The following is a 20,917-nucleotide window of genomic DNA, read 5'->3' as shown; positions in this document are numbered from 1 at the left end:
CTTCCAGCTTCCTTCAAGTCTGTCCACGCACAATCCGCAATAAAGCAGCATCTGCATCGCCAGTCCGCAATAAAGTTTCGTCTTCTCCACAATAAGGTATCAGTTTCATGGATTCAGTCAGTTTCAAATGAGACACAGCAGCAACAATGAGCTTCAACAAAATCAAATCTTTCAACAGACTCAGACAACATATGGTTCAGTGCTATCTATCCTTTTTGTGAAAGTAAACATTGTGACCATAATCAAAATTCGACTTATACAAGTGACAAGAGACACTAAACTTGAGGACTACAGTGGATGTTGGTGTCGAGTCTTGGTTTTCTTTTGATTTCATCTTTTTTGGTGACATGTCTTTTAGCTTTTCCAGGATGTCTTTGACTAGAGATTCTATCTCCAGGATGTCTTTGACTAGAAAGGCGAGGATGGGGTATCGTCACCTATTTGCATTTGCTGTCTGTGGATTGTCTTTTAGTAATGCTATGACTTGTCCAAGGATATGAGGACACTATGAGTCTAGTATGAACTGGGGCATTCCTTGTTTGTGACTGTCTTATCTTCATGCAAACAGGTACAATGACTTTCTGGGCCGAACAAATGCCTCGATTGTCATAACCTACCTGCCATAATAAGCTCAATGATGATACCGCACAAGAAGCTCTTTCACGTTCATATCTTCTGTCTTCCATCCCCCTTTCTTGATTGACTTCCATTGTCCTTCTCGAGTCCGCGTAGCCCGCTATCACATGACTGAGTATAATGACACACCAAAAACATTTGTATTTCATATAGTCGCATCTGCATCACCACATATAAGCATTTCATACATACATATAGATATCACAATTGCATCACATCCTGCATACAACACATGTTAGCACATCTCACATTTTCATTATGTAAATAATCATTTGCATTATCATATTCATTTGCATTACATACATTCACATTTGCATCATGCATCACATATACAACATAAAAGAACAAAAATATATTGCATTGCATCATATAAGAATCCATATCATAAAACATGTATCACATAAGAAGCATTTCATCACATAAGGTACGCATGCATATAGCTGCCGCAAAAAAAAATGGATCATCTCTCATATATACTCAAAATGTGTCATGATACAATGATGTCAAAAGAATCATATGGCTACAAAAGAATCACCCGCAGGTGTCTACAATACAACAATGGTACATCTACTGATACAATGGGAGCCCACTATAGCTATGAGGAACTCCCTCCCTCGGAGCCGCCTCGCCTCGACGGAGTCTGAGCTATAGATGGACCCGCCCCTGGATCCCCCTGTCTCTCTGGTGGTGGTGGAGGCCCCATGACCCCACCGTTGGATGCCTGTCTCCTGCGGCTCCCTCCCGTAGCCGTCGCTGTGCGCGACGATCTATGGAAGCTCCTAGCCCGCTGATCTGCTGGCACGGCTGCATAGTATAGATCCCTCCAGTAGGCGATCTCCTCTCCGGCTCGCAAAACATATGCGTAGCCTGCCCCTGCATCCTCTGTTGCCCGCCTACCTGCCCTCAGAGCTGTCTCGACCTCTGTGTATCTCTGGATGGCCTGATCCCTCTCCCGCTCTGTGTCTCGGACCCTGATCCTGAGGTGGTTCCTCTCTCGAACCAAATCCTCAATCTCATCTGCCTGGCCCTGGCAGATCTCCCGCAGCCTCACCACCTCATCCTCCTCAGAGTCTCCGCTCTCCGCCTCTGCCTGTGGCTCCTCCTCTACAGGTGCCTGTCCCTCAACCTTTGCCTGCACCTGTCCCTGTGCCTGTATAGGTACCTGTGGCTGTACCTGTCTCTGTCCCTCTAGCTGCACCTGTCTCTGTCCCTCTCTGGGACCCTGTGCTGCTGGCACCTGTAGGGGCAGTCCACCCCGTCCTCTCACCACTGGAGCTACTCTCTCCTGTCCTCCCTCCCTCCGAGGTGCCACCCGCCTCTCTCCCACCACTCCCCTCCGCCTCCGCCGGCCCCTACCTCCATCCCCTCCTCCATCATCATCCTCTCCTCCACCCTCTCCATCCACTGGCTCTGTCGGATCTGTCAATCTGGGAAATGGATGCTCTGCCCAGTACGCAGAGTACTCTGTGTCCATCCCTGTATCATCTACCTCTGGCCACATGTCCCATGGCATCGGCATCATCTCAGCTAACTGTGTCACTGACTGATCATATGATAACAGTGGGCCAAACTGCACCTGATCTCTGACCGTCCGGGCATACATGCCCGAGCCTCGTGGCATCCGCTGAATCCGCCCGAACTGCCTGCACACCCTGTCTACCAGCTGCCTCTCTAGAATATAGGGCGTCCGCCCCATCAGATACCTACTCCTAAACACATATGGTAGCTCCAAGGCATCGTCCTCCCACTCCTCGCACCCCAGGTACGGTCTCCAGATCACCATGTCAATATCATCAATGACTCGCCTCCAATGTTCTAATCTCCCAATCTGAGGCTGGGATGTGATCATGTCATACAGGTGCACAAAACTCTGTCCCTGTCCTCTGCCTCTGAAATGAATGGGCCGTGTGATGGGAAGGTGCTCATAGGCCCACACCTGCAAGAGAGTCACACCGCAACCCAAACCCACTGATCCGTGGTATACAAACTGATGCAGCTCATAATACAAATGTGCTAGGACACATGGCCCCCATGCATACCTAGTGTGCTCTGCCATCAGCGTCTCCAAGGCCCCTCCCCAGCCCATTGCCAATCCTCGTGTGGCCCTGTCTGGACACAAATATCCACTGATGACTCCCCCAACAACTGCCGGCAATGCTAATCCTGTGGCAGTCATGGTGTCCCAGGCTACATGACCTGCTCGCATCTCCAACTCAGGATCCTGAAAAACTCATCTCAATGCCTCCCTGTCACCATCACGGTCGTAGGGAATCAACTCTCCATCAATAGGAACATGTAGAATCCTATATACATCCTCTAATGTCACTGTCATCTCACCCATCGGCAGGTGAAACGTGCATGTCTCTGAGTGCCATCTCTCGGCCAACGCAGTCAGCAACCCCATGTTTGCCCGAAACTCAGGCACATAGAGCATATGTGTGAGACCCATCTCCTCAATGGAAATCATGTCATGGATCGACAACTCTGGTCGCAGTCTCTGAGTCGACGGGAATCTCTCCCGGGACTCTAACATCGGCAAATACTCCTGCAGTCACACAATCAATCATGTCAGTTATCGTGGCATTCACTGTTTATCACAAAAATGCTACTTGCTACCTAAATGCATCTGGTTATCTATCCTAGTGACACTCACTATTCATCACAAAGTGTTGCTATCTATCCTAGTAGTGCTCCCTGTTCATCACAAAGTACTACGTGTATGACATTCCCTGTTCATCACAAAGTGTCACTCACATTCGCACTCCCTGTTCATCACAAAGTGCTGCCTATCTTGGTGCTCCCTGTTCATCACAAAGTGCCTGGATCTATCCTAATCTTTCTAGAGGACCTGCTTGAGTGTATCCTCTCAGCAGCTTATCCAATCGACAGCGTATGTTCATCACAGAACTGTCGATTTGACCTAAAAGACTAAAACCATGCATTTAAACACACAAACGCACTTTTACAACACACACGCGCTTATAGACTGCACAAACGCGCTTCTGCGACACAGACGCGCTTTCTGAACACAAACGTGCCTATGACAGACACAAACGCGACCAGGGAACACAGACGTCCCTACATGACATAAACGCTCCTATAAAGCACAGATGCTGCTACATTTCACAAACGCGTCCGCATTCAACACAAACGCGGTTCCAGGCACAGACGCGCCTGTTGGACACAGACGCGCCTGGCGCTGACATAGACGCGGTTGCGCGTTTTTGCACTTTTTAAATATCCTATTCCTAGCACATTTATTGCTCATAAACATGCATTTATGACAAAACTCGAAATGCGTGAAAGTACGAGGAGGTTTTCGGGTACTTACCGGCTCTCCTGCATCGGCTGGTCGCTGGAATCGGCGGACACGGTCGAATCTATGAATGAATGCCATCGCTGCTGACTGCTGCTGCTCTTTTCTCGCTCTGCACTGTGATCTTCTAAGGGTGTGGATGACAATGAGGATGTCTTTTGCCCGTGGTCTATCTTATAGCCTACCCTAGCCCTGGCCTTCATTTCCCGAGTCAGTATTCTTCATCCTGTGACTTTGTCACTTTATCCAATCAGTCCATTCTATCTCGTCTTTCTTATCGAAAGATTGTCTGCACTCTTTCCAGACTTTTTCATCCAATCTCTCGAGGGGGCATATCATTCCCATTCTGGGGCAACTTTGTATCAGTTCATCTTATTTTCTTTGAAACAACGCGACAAGCCGCATTGTCTCAAAGAGGGGCAAAATGTAGACACCTAAAATTGTCATGTCTAATTAAATAAATATTTTATTTATTTAATTATCTAAGCCTAATTCTTCTATTAATTAAATAAATTTTTATTTATTTAATTAATTCATTTATCCTCTTCTAGCCTTATTTCTCATTTAAATAAATACATTTATTTATTTAAATTATCCCTTTCCTAAATTAAATAAATATTTTATTTATTTAATTGTCCTACTTCTTCTATTAATTAAATAAATCTTTATTTATTTATTTAATTCATTATCTTTTTCTACACATGACACATGTCATTCATCTCTTATTTCCTACACTACCTACCTCTTTCATTATTTTGGTATTTCTTATACCTACCCTCTAATCCTAGCCGACCTCTCTTTTTACACCTCTCAATCTTAACCCTCCATTTCTTATTGTGTCTTCTATTTAAGGAGATACTTTCTTCATTGTCAAACCCTAATGACTAATGACTGATTTTGGAGTACTTGGCTACACTACAATTCCACTTGCAACCACATTCCGCTCTTTGTTGAGCTCTTGTGCATATAAAAATCTGAGAGCAAGTATATCAAGCAAGATCAATGGAGATAGGAAGAATGGAGATCAAAACCCTATTGGACATGTGATGGTATAATCTTTGTGATTTTTGAGTTATTTGCATTGTCTTAGGTTATCTTCATATGTTATGGTGGATCTTTGTTCATTGTTAGGCTAGGGTTTGGTGGTTGAATCCATTTTAGTCTTTCAATATTGTTGTTTATTGCTATCCATTTTCACCATATACAATAATTATAGGAAGTGATAATGGTATCTTCTTCTTGCAGTAAAACCTACTTATGAATAAGAGAAACTTTACTAGAGGGACATGCATGGTTCATTAGGGCCTCATATCTAGAATGGAGGGCACTGGAATGAATAGAAGGTAAAGTGACATCAAGGGAATTGTTAACTATATCAACTTCTTGAGTCACAATGGCCTCATGAGTGGGATGAGTTTTGGGAGATGTAGAGGATGATTTATTTGATATGAAATCATCAAGGGCTTTATCTAACATATCAAAACAATCATTATTAAATGGCTTATCAAATGCATGAAAATATTGTAAAAGGAGTTCCAACATGGTTGGATAAGCTTTCTTTCTTCAAGATATGGGTTGATTTCATTTATTTTTCTAATCTAGGAAAATAAAAACTTGTTCTAGAACTAATGCAATTAAATGATGAAATATAATGAAATAAAGCATTCAAAATAGTAATGTAGTCTAAAGACACAATAATGGATATAAAACATATTTTTATGTGCTTTTCAAAATTAAAATGCTATATGAAATGATCTAGTGATGTTATTTATTAACCAATGCAAGTAGTAAATTTCATAAATTAATGCTTCTAAATTTGGAAATTTCATGAAAAAATCAAATTTGAATCTAAAAATTAGTAGTTACAAAAATGTAATAAGAGTTGGGTACACCAAAATGTAAGGTGGTAAATGGGATTCACTGGTCAAATTATGTAGACTAGGAATCAAAAGTCATTTACATCAACCCTACATTTAAGAATGAATCAATAGGCCCAACTACAAACCTATTAGTGAACTTGGTCCAACTCTCTCCCTCCCTCCCTCTCTTTACCTCTACCCCTTTATGAAATTTCTCCCCCTCTTCTCTCTCCACCCTCACCTCTCTATCTCCTCTTTCCCAAGGTATCTTACTCCCTCTATGTCAACCTCTACCTCCATTCCTTCTTACTTGCCTCTCTCTTTTTTCTCATGTATCTCCTATTCTTGCTCCATTCCATTTTTAGGTTTCTGCCTTTCTTCCCCTTTCCCTCTCTATCTCCCCCTCCCTCCTTACCCCCCTCTCCCTCTACCTTCCCCACCTTTGTGTGTGTGTGTGTATGTCTCTATTTGTCTATTTGTTTGTCTATCTCTGTGTGTGTGGCTGTCTATATCTTTGTCACCATTTCTATCTCTCCATCTGTCTCTATCGATCTCTGTCTCTGTCTCTGTCTCTCTCTGTATTTGTCTCCATTTTTGTCTTTGTCTCTGGCTCTGCCTGTCTCTCTTTGTCTCTCTCTCTCTCTTTCTCAGTTTCTCCCTCCCTCCCTTTCCACCTCTTTACCTCTACATCCATGTCGCATTAACCAACTCTCTTTGTCCCACTCTGTCTATCTCACCTCTCTCTCTACCCATCTATGTATCTAGGATATAGGGTGTGGGATATAAGGTTCAAGGTATACGTTGAGGTACCTAAGGTTTAGGGTATTGGTACAGGGTTACAAAAATGTACTAAAATAAGGCTAGTGATAAATAATGCTAGTGCAAAATAATGCTAGCACACTATTTTCTACATTAGTTCTATTCTCTTTTTCTCTCTCTCTCCCACTTATATTAAGGCTTATAGTTTAGGGTTTATGATTGATGATCAATATTTGAGGTTTTACCTTTCATTGCCTTCCTAACTCTTTCCCTCTCTATTGATACTTCTCTTTCTCTCTCCCTATATTCTCTCTCTCACCTCTCTCCCTTCTCTAGGTCTCTCCCACCTTCTCTCCCTCTCTACCTCATATTTCCTGATTACTCCAATCTCTATCCCTACATCCCTCCCTCTCTCTTCTCATCTCTCATTCTCTTATTGTTTCTCTCCCCACTCTCTCCATTCTCTCGATCACTACCTCTCCCTACCAACCCCCCTCTCTCTCTCTTCTATCTAGGTCTCTTTCTTACTCACTCTTTACTTGTGTACCACTCCATCCCTATCTCATTACCCACCTCTCTCTCTCTCCCTCCCTCTATCTCTCCCTCTATCTCTCTCACATCTATCCCCCACCCCCCTCTCTCTCTCCCCCGAGTTTAGGTATCTCACCTCTATAGTTCTTTCATCCCTCTCCACCTCTCTCTCCCTACCTCCTTGCCTCTCTCTCTCTAGGTCTCTCACTCGCTCCATATCTACCTCTTCCTCCCTCCCTCCTTAACCCTCTCTTTCTTGTTGTTCTCTCTCTCCTCTTATCTCTCCCTCCCCTCTCTAGGCCATCACCTCTCTCCTCTTTTGTCCCCATCTATCTATCTCACCCTTCTCTCTCCCCATCTTGATCTCTCACCTCTCTCTCCCCCTCTAGTTCTCTCACCTCTCTATATATCCCCTCTCTGGTTCTCACCCCCCTACCACTCTCTCTTTATGAACTCTCTCATTCTATTCCATCTCTTAGCTCACCTCTCTATCTCCTCTTCTTGAGGCTTCCAAGTCTCTCCACCATAATTTGACCTAAAATTATCATTTTTTGATTTTTTTTTAATTTAGAAAATAATTCTAGGTAGATTGATGTCATAATTTTTTTTTCAAAAAAGGTAAAAAATAAAAAGTTATTAAATAAATAAGAAAACTAGATATTTCAAGTTTATGGAACAGATCCAGTACAAATTGATTAAAAAATACAAAAAAATCAAATCTTAAAAAAATTATATATTTGGAATCTACACTTGCATAATCTCTAATGGGTTTTAATTTTGTTTGATAATTGTGTAAAAAAGGAATCAAACAAATGGCATAAGTTAGTATTTTGTTATTTAAATAGTCCAACCTTATACTTGCATGTTCAAGGCTTAGGTTTGAGCATTCTAGGCCTTACCTGACCCAAATCCCAAGGCACATGGTGGTTTGGTTTTAAAATTTTAAATAATGGGGCCTTGTTCTATAATGGGTCCCCATTATTTAAATGTAACAGGGGCCGTTATATAAAGTGTGAAAATGAGTTTGTAGGATTTAAAAAAAAAAACTTTTACAAAACAAGGTCCGATTTTTTACATAACAAGGCCTCATTATTTAAAACTATATATTTTAAAAAATAGGGCCCCGTTTTGTAAATAATGGGGCCTTGTTTTTTAAATAATAGGGCCTGTTTTATGAATTTTTGGCTTGGGCGCCATAGCATAGCACATGCCTATTGTAGTACCCCTGCCCTAATCAATTTCTAATCTTGGTTTAATCTTAGTTAGTTTATCATAATATAATGATTATAGTCAGATGTTTTGATTTAGTGCATAGTTGTTAATGTGGTTTTTGCACCAGTTTGTATGCAAGTTGTTTAGTGTTCCTATTTCGCGGTAGTATTAATATCGGGCTAACACTTTCATTAAGTTTATATATGTATGCATGTATGACTCTTGGTTGCAGGAGATTTCAGGTACAACGCCGCATGAGTGCGAGGTTCATCTTCACCTTGATTCATAGGTTGAGTGTACCTCCTTAATCCTTAGAGTTGGATTAGGTGGCCGTGATAACCTCGTTTGACCATAGTCGTGCTCAAGTGAGCGTCGACAGTCGTCGTCGATATTCACTTTTGGTTGGGTTTGCGAGTCGTCTGTCTGGTTGACCTTCTTGGTTTGCGTGTTTTGTGTGTATGGTTAAATTGAGTAATTAATCCTTAATCTTTAATTTGTTTAAATATGTTTTTGTGCATTAAAGATTAATGGACTAGATTAAACAAGGTTTCTTTATGCGATTATCATTAATTTGAATTGCTCGATTTTAAATTGGGAGCAAGTTCAATTAAATAGTTAATTTTAATGATTAAATTTGTTATGTTTATACTTATGAAAAGAAAGATTTAATTTTAATTGAAATAGAATTAATTTTATCTTCTTGGCATTTTGGAAATAGAAAGGTTAAATTGAATTAATTGAGAAAATCAATTTTGAATTGAAAAGCAATTTAATTTATTGATATAGTTGGAAAATAAAGATTTTTGTGATTTATTTTAAATAAAAATTTTAAATCCAAAAATGAGATTTTTTGGTCAAACTTTTCCATATAACTTAGACTTTTGGAAAATATTGGGGATTGAATTTTTTGGAGAAAAATATATTTTTGGAAAATATTTTGGATGAAAGATTTGGGGATTTTGGAAGGAGAAGGATTTCTTGAGCTACAGGTTGGGGCTCTTCATCAGATCCTTTCTAGGAATGCTTATTGAGGTAGGAATTCTGGTTATTAATTAGTTATTGTTTAAATTTTAGAAAATGGGCATTGGATGTTTATCATGCAATTTTGGTTTCAAATTCTCCATTGTTTTTCTCAAGACTTAGAATTATTGTGGATATTAGTTAAAGATTGGTTTATTGTTGGATCTTTGTGTGAGAAATGAGTTCTATTTGCCCAAAAAGATTATTTATTTGGTGGGTTATTCCAACAAATCCTTTCAATTTTGAAAACCTCTTCTTGCTGGAAATTTTCATTTTAAGTGTCAAGATGAGACTGTTTAAAAATGGGGGTTTGTCTTTTGGATAAGAGATTAATTTCAATAAAAAAATTTAATAGTTTTGATTTGCTTTATATCTTTTTATGAAAAAAAAAAAAAAGAAAGAAAATCATGTTGCTGGGTCTATATATTTTTACCGTGTTATGTTTTGGCAGTAAATATATTTTAAAAAAATAATAATAATAATTCTTTTTAGTCTCTGGGAGACTGGTTTATTAGACTATGTTTTACATAGTAAACAATTTCAAAATATATATATATATATATATATATATATATATATATATATATATATATATATATATATATTATATTGGGGAAACCCCAAGGGGGAGCTGCGTATCCCATTGGGGGAGCAGTGCTCCCCAAGGGGTGTTGCGTGCTCCCTTTGGGGGCAGCAGCGCTCCCCATGGGGATGCTGCGTGCTCCCTTGGGAAGCAGCGCTTCCCCTTTGGTGCAGCGTGAGCTCCCATGGGGGCCATGTGGGGTCCACGTGGAAACCCCCCCGCCCTCCCCCCCCTTACTTTGTGCACTTTATTTTATGCGTGGATTTTTTTAATTTTTTTTTTTAATAAAAAAAAATATATAATATTTTAATATTATTTAATGTTAATATTTTAATTAAGTTTTTAATTAGGATTAAATGTTCATTAAATAATAAATTATCATTAATTTGTTATTAATCAATTGTATGATGGAAAATATACATTTATTAATACTCAAATTCTATTTTTTTAATTATTAATGAGTATTTTTCTAAATTAAATACTTGATTGTTAATATTGGGTTTTAATTATTAATTTGATATATTTTATTAATCTTGGATTAATAAATATATACATTAATTAATAGTTAATTTGGGTATTTGTCTTATTGAGGAAGAATAATATTTTAATTGGCAGTTGTTGAAATAAAATATATTTATTAATTGACTATTTTTAAATAATATCTTATTCAAGAACATATCATTTGAGGAATTGAGAAGTAAATGAATATTTTATCATTGGAAATTTGGATCATTTAAACGATATACTATTGGAAATTAATAATGTATTGTTTGGAATGTTGATGAGTTAATGGTATTTTCAATTTGTAAAACAAATGGTATAGTTATAATCTTCCTCTGTTTTGAGACATAGGTGAATGGACCATTGAAAATTGTGGTATTGTACTCACCTGGTAATAGTGATTTTTCTGTCAATGCTTTTTGAAAACTTAGATCAATCAGAGAATTGGATCAACTTTTATGTTTAAATTAATATGGGAAAATATTGTCTTTTCCAGTTATTGCCTATGTGAGTTTAATTTCTGTATTCGCTTTTGCTTAAGTAATGGCAAGTTTTGATTTATTTGATTGGACCCTGTCATATGGATTGATTTGGGTACTTGTTCCAGTCCTCAGTTACGAGTTTGACTATTGTTTTGTGGTAGTGTCGTAATTGGTCATATCCTCTATGTGGGTGTCGAATGGTGATTCGTGGTTGACCTTAGTCGGTCAGGTCTCTAGTTAGAGTACCGTCTGTCAGTGCACCTCGTATGAAGTCATGTTTGACCAAATGGTGGATTTCTCCATTTTGAGCTCTGTTCGTCTGACCATGTGTATGTCTTGGTTTTGAGTTCATTTAAGTATAGTCTAGTGTCGTATGGGAAAGTGGCTTTCAATTGGGGGCTGCACCCAAAGTGGCTGCTGGGTAACCCGTTGAAAGTGAGTCTAATAAGTGATAACCTAATAGTAGATTAGAATGTTATTCTCTAAGTAAGATAATTGTGCCTCACACATGGGACGAGTGCTAACACAGACTCGACATGCGGTGAGAAGGCCTGAAATGGCAAACCATCATTCTTGTCTTCACGAGAGATGTGTGGGTCCACATAAGGCTTGGATGGGTCGGAGGTTTGGATTAGGTTGCCAGGGTAACCCAGCATATGGGGCCGGAACCTATGAAGACCTACCATGGTAACCATACCGGGTTGTGTGATGACACTTGTCCCTACGTTTGCTAGTGTGTGGTTGTAAGGTCTTGATAGGAGCACCTTTTGTGGAGTCATCCTATTGCTTGTACCTTATGAGTACCTGGTTTCATGTTAGACCTTGGGTGGTGATGACTCAGTTTTGTGGATGCTCTAATGGACCTTTGTATTGGCTTTGATTATGTTCAGCTGGATCCTTTCCTTTTCAGGGATCGTTTATGTATTTATTGACCAATGTGGTTGTTTGTATATTAGTTATATTTCGCCTTGATGGTAGGATTGTAAATTATGAGAACCTCATGTATTCTTAACTTTATTAATTATCAGAGGGGTCTTGCAGTTGAGCAAACCCGGAGATGTAGCCCTTTAGGGGTGAACTCTGACATCATCTTGGTGTTATGTGATTCTTTTATTTCTTATATTTCATGTTTAGTGTTAGCATGTATGAATGCCATTTTGATTGAATGCATAAGTGGTTTAGATGAGATTTATCATAGATGCATGTATGTAATCGTATTTTAAAATGCAGTAAATTGGATCATGAAAGAATGTAACTTAGAGTAATGGAATATATTTAGTTGTTGTTAAGGAAATTAAGTATGCATGAAAAGATCTCATATGTTTATGATGAAATTCTAGTGTGTTAGAATATTAGATGCATGGCTTATATTTTAATGAAAAGTATGAATGATGGGTATGAATAAATCTTAATGGATGAACCTTATCTTGTGAATTATATTTCCATCTTTTGAAAGAAATTATCCTTGTATAAGAATCATCTTGTTATAAGATAATCAACTTATTGGATTTAATTGTGTGAGTTAAGTTAAATGTGTAATTAAGTAATCACGTTGGGAAACTCTGTAGGTGTTAGTTGTTGTCTTCCGCTATGTAATCTGAATTTTGATATCTCATTGTATCTTAATGTTGTGTTTATCTTTAAAAAAAATTATTGCACTCTATTCTTGTGTTATGGCTTAATCCCTTTGGGGTTTCCTGGTGGGGCATTACATTTGGTATCAGAGCCCATGTTGCAAACACTGGGATCTCTGGTTTCGTTGTGCCCTTATTTTTTGTGAGGTGTATTGACCTTATGTGCATGCTTGTCCTCCCTTGTGTATGTGAGTAATTGAGAAGACCTTAACTTGTGTGTAACGCGTGTGTTCACGCCTTGTTTTCACCTCCTTGATGTTGGTGTTTTTGAGTGATTATATGTGCTTTATGTGATTATTGATGTCTTGGTCTATGATTACTCATATTCTAAAAGAGAGTCGTATGTACCTTCCTTATTGAGTGTTGTACTCTTTGGACTAATCCATTTGGGTTGGTTAGTGCTTGTCTGGAATCTGAAAGTACGAAGTGTGCTTGTTTAAGATTATGATCTAGCTTAGTGTTGTCCACATGAAGGACTAGTATGGTAAATATTGAATGCTTATCTTGTTACAAATTGAATGATTATCACCCTCCCTCCTTTCTCTCTCTGGAAATTAAATATGTGTGATGTGTAATGATCTCTTATATGAGGTTTCTTTTTGCAAGAGAAAGGTTGTGACTTCTTGAACCCTTGTGTGAACCCTATGATGCTTATGTGATTAGATAATAAAGGGGCTATGGGTTTTAAAGTTCATATTGGTTATTGGGAGAAAACTGTATGTTTACATTAAGGAATTCTCCATGTGTAATGTAGGAGTAACATAATTAAATTCTATCTTAAGTAAGCTGCATTAATATGCGAATAGTTGTTATGTGAAACTGCGTTGTTTGTAAAAGAAGTATTAAAGGGAACATGTTATAGTAGCTTCGAGAGTGATAATGTGTTCCATGAAAGATTGTTTTATGTGTTTCATTAAACCAATTCAATTGAGGATCTATTTTAATAATGCTCCATTGAACTTGCTTTTGGATATATTTAATTACCTTATTATGTTTAGAAAGTGTGAATGAAAAGCTTGTTTGATGTGCATGCATTAATATGTATTATTTTGGTGATAGCTCCTCACTTACCTTCTGATCGTAATTTGATTTTAATGATAGGTTGCAAAATTATGTCATGTGTCTGTATGTATTAGAGTAGTGAATGTTCTCAAAAGACCTTGCATCATCGATAAGATTGTCTGTTTTGCTCTCTATTGTTTGGAAAACTAGAACATTCTGTTGCAACCATAATTATTGGAAATGTCATGTTAGATTGTTTTGGCATCCTTCTATAATGGTAGCGAAATGAAAACCGTGCAATTAAAATGATAGGCTTATAGTGAGAAATTTGATATTATAGTGTGATTTTGTTGATCTTGTGTCTTTGTAGGAAATAGTTTGGTTATCAAACTCTCTTTCCCTTCTCTTTGCCTAATCATAAGGTTTTTAGAAATGCTACGAAGAATGCATTGATTTAAATAGAATGTTTATAAAACATGTGAAATTGTATGTTTGCATTTTGGCTTCATATTGAAAGATGAAAGTCCTCTTTGGGAAAAGAATTTGCATAGCTAGTAATTTAGTTACGAATGCTTAGTGAGATTTGAGAAAGATATAGGAATGATGTTATTTCCTTATGTAATTGTGAATTGTTAATAATTTCAGTACCTAAATCTAGAGTAAACTTTATTCAGTTGTTCATGTGGGAAGCATAAGTAAAATCTTCCTTGAGTAGATGGCAGTGTACTGAAAGTACTCCCCATAAATTGTGACTAAACCAGTACTAGTGTATTCGTCTGTATTGTGAGAAACCAATGCTTATTATATGTGCCCATGGGTTGGTGAAGTAATCAACCATGGAGGATATGTTGCTTATGAGTATGGGAAACCATATTGCTTATGTGATGTTGCTTATTTGTTTCCCTACTGAGTACCAAACCTCGGGTTGTGGGTAACTCAGTATGTTTTGGGGTAGTATTAGAAGTCACCATTCCTTGAATAGTATGGATTGGTGTACGAGTAATGTCGATGCGAAGCGACTTTAGCTTCTGTATTTTGAGGAATGATATAGTTATACTATAAAACTGTATCAAAGGTGTACTAAATACTTTCCCTTTTTGATGAACCTATTTATAGGTTTATGTGTGTCAGCCTATTCCTTCCTTTATTTGAGCATTTTGATGGTGATTCTTGAGCATAGTGATGGTGTATTTTGGAGGATCCTTTGCCTTGCCTTCATGAAAGGTAGGTTTATCCACATGAGCTGCCAATTAGTATGTGTTGGTGGACATGTGGGTGGACCTTAGTCAGGTATACCTCTGACTTACGGTGAGTATCCTTCTAGATACGTCGCTATGCGGGATGTGACCTGCGCATGTTTTTTCCGCGAGGTACACTACCATGCCGGATACATCCATTGCGTGTTTTCTCTGCTTGGGGTATTGCCATGCCACGTGACAACGTGATGCAGAGTGATGTCAAGGTGCACACCGCCATGCCATGTGGGTAGTGTGACTATGTCACACTACATGATGAGCTACTGCAATAGCTAGACAGTTGTTCCTTCCTTCCTCGTTGGTGGCTAGATTCTAGTCACATAGTGATGTTATGTACAGTTGTGATATTCTTATTATTTCTTTGGGGACCAGCAATTTATTTTACTTTGACTTGGAAGGTTTAGCCACGATCTTGTGATCTTTTACATTCTTGATTTGGTGTTGCAATTTTGGATTATTTTCTTGCCTTACTGTTGGAATTGATGATTTATTATCTTTATTCATCTATACTTTGGTGGCTAAACTAGTTTATCCTTATTGTTTTCATATGCTCGTCTTGTGTTGAAATGTGAAATCCCTCTCCAAGGACGTATGATACGGACTTGGTAGAGTGTGTACGAGGAAGTGGACGTAAGGAACCTTGAGGATGGGGGTATGTGAGGCTGTGATGCAGCTAGGATCCACTACCTACCCATGTGTGGTGACTATCTCTTGGAGGCTAACCACCTTACTCAACAAGGGGTGTTCATGAAGGTCTTGTATGGAAGGTAGCACCGCTATGGTGTGCCTAGCACCATCGAGCCTTTGAGTGAGATATTGGATATTTATGATCATATTGTTGTTCTGAGATCAGGCATAGAGATGCTGATCATGCATGTTATCTTTGACTGAGCATTAGACATGCTCACATGTGGCCTTTTGTGTTATGCATTCTAGTTATGTGGATGGTTATTATTTGTATCATGGAGTAAATTGTGTTAACTTGTCACTATGTTATGGGACATAGTCTTTGGAAAGGTTTTCTTATGCCTGGCAAGTGTAAACAATTGAGTTATTTTCATTGCTCTTATTCATGAAAGTTATCTTGGTTGTAGAAATTAAAATTTTGAAGCTAGTTCTATGCGATATAGTTTTATGAAACAAGATGTATTGGTAACGGAAATTGATCATGATGGCATGTTTTCTTGTCATATCTGGTAGATGAGTATGGTAATTGTTGTTTACCTCTTTGTAATGTATTAATTTGGTGAAATGGAAGGGAGAAAATTCTTGTTTCTCTGCTATGATTGTGGATAATTTCTAGAATGTGTTGTCTTCAAAATCTGACTCACTTCAACATCCTTATAATAAGATGATCAAACTCTATGCAAGAGGGATGTTAAGGGAAGGAAACTCTTAGGACAACATATGATAAGGTTTGATTTAACCTTCTACACTTTGGACTTATTCAGAGTCCAAGCAGGTATACCTTTGTGAACCGGATTCACACTTTCAAAAGATAAATCCACAGCAAACCAATCCAGAAAACCAGTGGATCTATTCACCTTGAAACTAACTGAAACAAAGGAATGAAAATTATACTCAAATTCAGTATTTCGATCAACAAAACATGCAATAAACAACTTCAATCAATACCAGTGCCTTATCCAAGGTCACAAAGTCATCTAAAACTCAGATAATACTCCTCAAACAAAATATCTTTACGCATCCCATTGGCTTGGTTTCTATTAATCCTTATACATGCCTAACACTTATAAGAATTTATGCATTCCAAATTAAACCATGATCATCAAGATTCAAAGTTTCTTCCAAAGAATTTACTAGTATGAGTGATCCCCGCATCTTTAATTTCCCTCCTAAAGAGAAAAGTCAGTGAGCACATCTACTGAAAATAGCCTTGCTACCCCATTCAAACAAAATAACCCTGGATTATTCAGAATGAAAACAGTAAACAAATTGTAAACACACTTGAAGACGACACAAAGCTTTACTCAAAACTGTTGGTCTGTATATTGATATTATATTCAGAAAAGTATTACAAGAAGTTTTTGAATATTCCCCATTAGACTCAGAAAAGCTCAGATAAATTTCTGTAGCGTTTTCTTACAATTCTTTTGCGATCCTTTTCCCTCTAGTCCTGGTATCCATTTATAACAACATGGATGCACAAAGCTTCGGACTTTTCGAGGAGAGTTTGTTACAATCATTTCTTTCAAAACAAAGAAGTTACAAGCCTTTCACAAAAATAGTTACAAGCTCTTTTCGGCCTCTGCAGCTTCTTCAACAGGCTGTTCGGTTGTAACCTCTTCTACCTTTTCAGGGGCGCTCTTCAACTATTCCAGATCATGGGTGGCATATTTTGTTGTCCACTCATCATACACATCATTTGTCGGCCATGAGAAATTAATCACTTTAGCCTTAGCCTTGGTCAACCTTTTCCAAGAGTTTCTCATTTTGTTGACTTTTGAATTGAGAAAACCATAATGTGCCTTAATTTTCTCTATCTCCTATATTGTTACAACAAAGAAAGAAGCATCATCTAGATCAATAATTCCCTTAATTCTTGTTGACAGTTTTGCTTCTACCTCCTTAAGCCACATTTGTTTGTCCTTCAGTTGAAAATTGGAAAAGAAGCTTAATGTGATATTACCTATACGTGTTTATTTTTTTCATGTCTTTGGAATTCTTTTCATTCTGATGATGAATCACGGAGTGTGATTCAAAAAGTTGATGAAAAAAATACACACAATCGAATCCAGAAAATAATTTATAATTACGAAACTCTTCGAGATATAACTGCTAATTTCAATCCCAGTAACCTACTTGAAAAAGGGGGATTTGGCGAAGTTTACAAGGTTTATATTATTATTATAGTATGAAGTAAACAATATTGGCTTCTTGGATTTCTCCATGATATAAATTCTAAGCATTTATGTCCAGGGAAAACTTCTAGATGGAAAAGTTATTGTCGTTAAGAAGCTTAGCGAAAGACAAACAACACAAGCCATGAATGAATTTCTGACAGAAGTGAAGTTGATCAGTAGTGTTCGTCACCTGAAATCTTGTTCGTTTGCTTGGCTGTTGCTCGCACGGCCATAAATTCATAAACTAGCAATCGCTCATGGTCGTGCGAGCAACAGCCAAGCAAACAAACAAGATTGCGGTGACGAACACTACTGATCAACTTCACTTCTGTCAGAAATTTATTCATGGCTTGCGTTGTTTGTCTTTCGCTAAGCTTCTTAACGGCAATAACTTTTCCATCTAGAACTTTTCCCTGGACATAAATGCTTAGAATTTATATCATGGAGAAATCCAAGAAGCTAATATTGTTTACCTCATACTATAATAATAATATAAACCTTGTAAACTTCGCCGAATCCCCCTTTTCCAAGTAGTTTACTGGGATCGAAATTAGCAGTTACATCTCGAAGAGTTTCGTAATTATAAATTGTAACTTGCTCTCTCTGGCATCCAGATCCTCTTCTGCACAAAATATTATACGTTTTATTTCAGTCACATTTTATTTAATTAAATTTGTGGAATGTCACCATCTTTGCTAGCAATTTTCAACTCTATGAGGTAAGGAGTACTTCAGATTTGAATTTTTCCGTTCTGAATAATCAAGGTCCCACTAGATGTACATACAAACATCTTATGGGCATAAGGGTCATTTTTTATGGCAATTCAAATGTAAAATTCAATGCACTTACAAGATGGAGATAGTGATAAAAAATTTAGTTGAGGAAATTATTTCATTGATAGAGATTTTTTTACAATATTATTGGTTGTCTCTGTCAGCAAGGAGAATTTTAGAAATTTGAATAGAAACAATCTATTTGATGCAATCCAACAATTCAGTAAAGATGGATCTAGGGTGGAGATATCAATGTATGAGTTGTCAATCAGTTTTTACACAGTTGAATTTAGAAATCAATTACAATCAATGTATGAGTTGTCAATCAGTTTAAGAAACTCTTTTTCACATCAAGGACTTCATCAGTAGAAAATTTTCTTCTTCATGCTATCATGGGGTATGGGACAAAAGAGGAAAGTAGAATGTCAATAGAAGTTTGGATATCATGTAAACTTTTTTATTTTAAGTTAAAATTTTTGATTATATATTAATTTTGATTATCAATTTTTCAGATCATATTCTATGATTCAGTAGGATATGTTAAAACCAGAGAAGAGAATAGATCATAAAATATGATACAATACTTCGATGATAGAAAACATCACACAGCCTAAATTTTAAAAAATTACATTAATGATATCTTAAACTGAAAATTTCACAATTTTAATTAACTATTTTCTGTACATCATCAAATGTTCTGTTCTCACAAACTGAAAAATAAATAATAAATGTACTTAATCTTGAAAATCAGCTTTATTTATATTTGAATACTTATAAATCAAAAGTCTAAACATAGTCTAAACATTTATAAATCAAGATTTTTCTAGTACCCCCTCCTTCTTCATAAACCATTAGATTCTTATTTTTTCCCAAATCATTTGTTGAGAAGAATGGAATTTTAGAGTACCTGTTTTGGCAAAGACAGGGATGATGCTCTTAAACCTCTGGCGGCACTGGCAATATCTACAAAGCACAGCAACACACACCGCCGCCAACAAAACTCCCCCCCCCCAACGCTTCCTAACAATATAGGCACTCTTTTGGACTTAGACCGATTTTCATTCTCTGTGGACGCTGTTAAACACACAAACACACATATATATGAAAGAAAGACTGATTCAATGTAAGATACAGGATTCAAAAACATAATTTGTTGTTAAAAGCAATTGGTCGTACCGGCCAGGTTATGAGAAAAGAAAGGATAATTTGCATAGCGAATAAAACAACCAGCCATCAAAGCATGGGCTTCCTGGGTGAGAAGGCAATTTGTTGTAAGAAGGCATTTGAGGCAAGATTGGCATGTGTCGTTGTTAAGGGATTTGACGCACTGAACAAGAGCATAGATAGAGTTGAGGGAGCCGACAGCATAGCCATCGTTTGTAGAGCATAGCTGTGTTGGAGAAGTCTACAGTCTCAGACACGGTGGAGCAATTCTCAGCATCTCCACCGTGTTCTCTCCCATCAAAGAAAGTGTCATTCTCAAAACGCAGAAAACAGCCATGAAGATGAATCTTTGCTCCATTAGATTTAGGACAAAACTCCTTCACTTTAGCCTTGGCTGCGGTGAAGCACTGTAAGCATTCGTTGGGTGTGAGATATTGTCTACATTGAACAAGTCCATACACTGGATCTGCGGTGCCGTTGTCGATGACTGAAGTGGCGAAATGGGATCCATTAGAAGACAGATTTGAGGCAAGCGATCCGAAAACAACAGCTTGATTGTTATTGAAAGCAGTAAAATTTTTGTAAGTCCTGTTTAGACTCTCGCTGCATCCAGAGCCGAGGTAAGTAATCTGTGGGTCATCTGCCGCAGCTGAAACCAGTGCGATTGCGATTACACCCAGAAATGATAATAAAAGTATGTTGTGTTCTGACATATCTCTGCGCTTCCAACAGCAACGAAGAGTATTGAAATTTGTGGTCACAAGCCTCCCTGGATGGCTTCCATTTTGTTATGTATAGCGTCTTGTTTGCGTAAGAAGAATGTGTATGACGTGGCATGAGCAGGTACACTTTGAATGGTATCTTGTATTCTTGGGTATGTAAATGCAGCGATACCCCCTGTTGATGACATTTTCGGTCAGTCCTTCAATGACCCGGAATTGCGCGGAAAAATCAGCGGCATCAGCTGGGACACCCAGATCTATTGACTTCTGTCTATGCGCACCCATATTGTACCATAATGTATTGTTGGGTACCTATGTATTGTTTATCTTTTAGATGACACCGAATCGCGTGGAAAGTTCAGTTATATCTTTTGAGTGTAGTGAAAATTATTGTGAAAAGAAGCATTTCATTTAATTCACAACTGGTTATTTAACTTATTATTGAAAATAAATGGCTGAGAGGTCATTTTAATAAAGGAAAAAGCCAAATTTGAAAGTGAATGTTCTTTGACATTTGAATATAAATGATAGTAAAGGTCATTTTATTAAAGTCACAAAGTGAACGTTCTTTGACATTATGTGATAAGGAATTATATGAATCTT

The 20,917-nt window shown here is 37.7% G+C and overlaps 1 protein-coding gene across 1 annotated transcript; it reads right to left on the bottom strand.

Annotated features, from left to right (window-relative positions):
• Positions 1-17,828: 17,828 nt before the first annotated feature.
• On the bottom strand, positions 17,829-20,599 carry LOC131035551 (cysteine-rich receptor-like protein kinase 13). Its single transcript, XM_059220647.1, has 6 exons — positions 20,487-20,599; positions 19,792-20,309; positions 19,336-19,502; positions 19,113-19,138; positions 18,154-18,277; positions 17,829-18,068 (listed from the first exon to the last, which is right to left on the bottom strand). The coding sequence occupies exons 1-6, from the start codon at positions 20,597-20,599 to the stop codon at positions 17,829-17,831; spliced, it is 1,188 nt and encodes a 395-aa protein (XP_059076630.1).
• Between the last annotated feature and the right edge of the window lie 318 nt (positions 20,600-20,917).

This window comes from Cryptomeria japonica, chromosome 5, assembly GCF_030272615.1.
Source record: "Cryptomeria japonica chromosome 5, Sugi_1.0, whole genome shotgun sequence".
Lineage (NCBI taxonomy): Eukaryota > Viridiplantae > Streptophyta > Pinopsida > Cupressales > Cupressaceae > Cryptomeria > Cryptomeria japonica.
The sequence above is the reverse complement of the archived record's forward strand: the minus strand, read 5'-3'. Positions and strand labels throughout refer to the sequence as shown.

Bases quoted from the DNA above. Each gene is read 5' to 3' on its own strand.
- LOC131035551 (XM_059220647.1), bottom strand. From the start codon at position 20,599: ATGGGTGCGCATAGACAGAAGTCAATAGATCTGGGTGTCCCAGCTGAT. The intron at 20,310-20,486 runs GTATCGCTGCAT...TTGGAAGCGCAG, and splicing joins GAAAATGTCATCAACAGGGG to AGATATGTCAGAACACAACA. The intron at 19,139-19,335 runs GTACTCTAAAAT...TTTATTTTTCAG, and splicing joins CCCTGTCTTTGCCAAAACAG to TTTGTGAGAACAGAACATTT.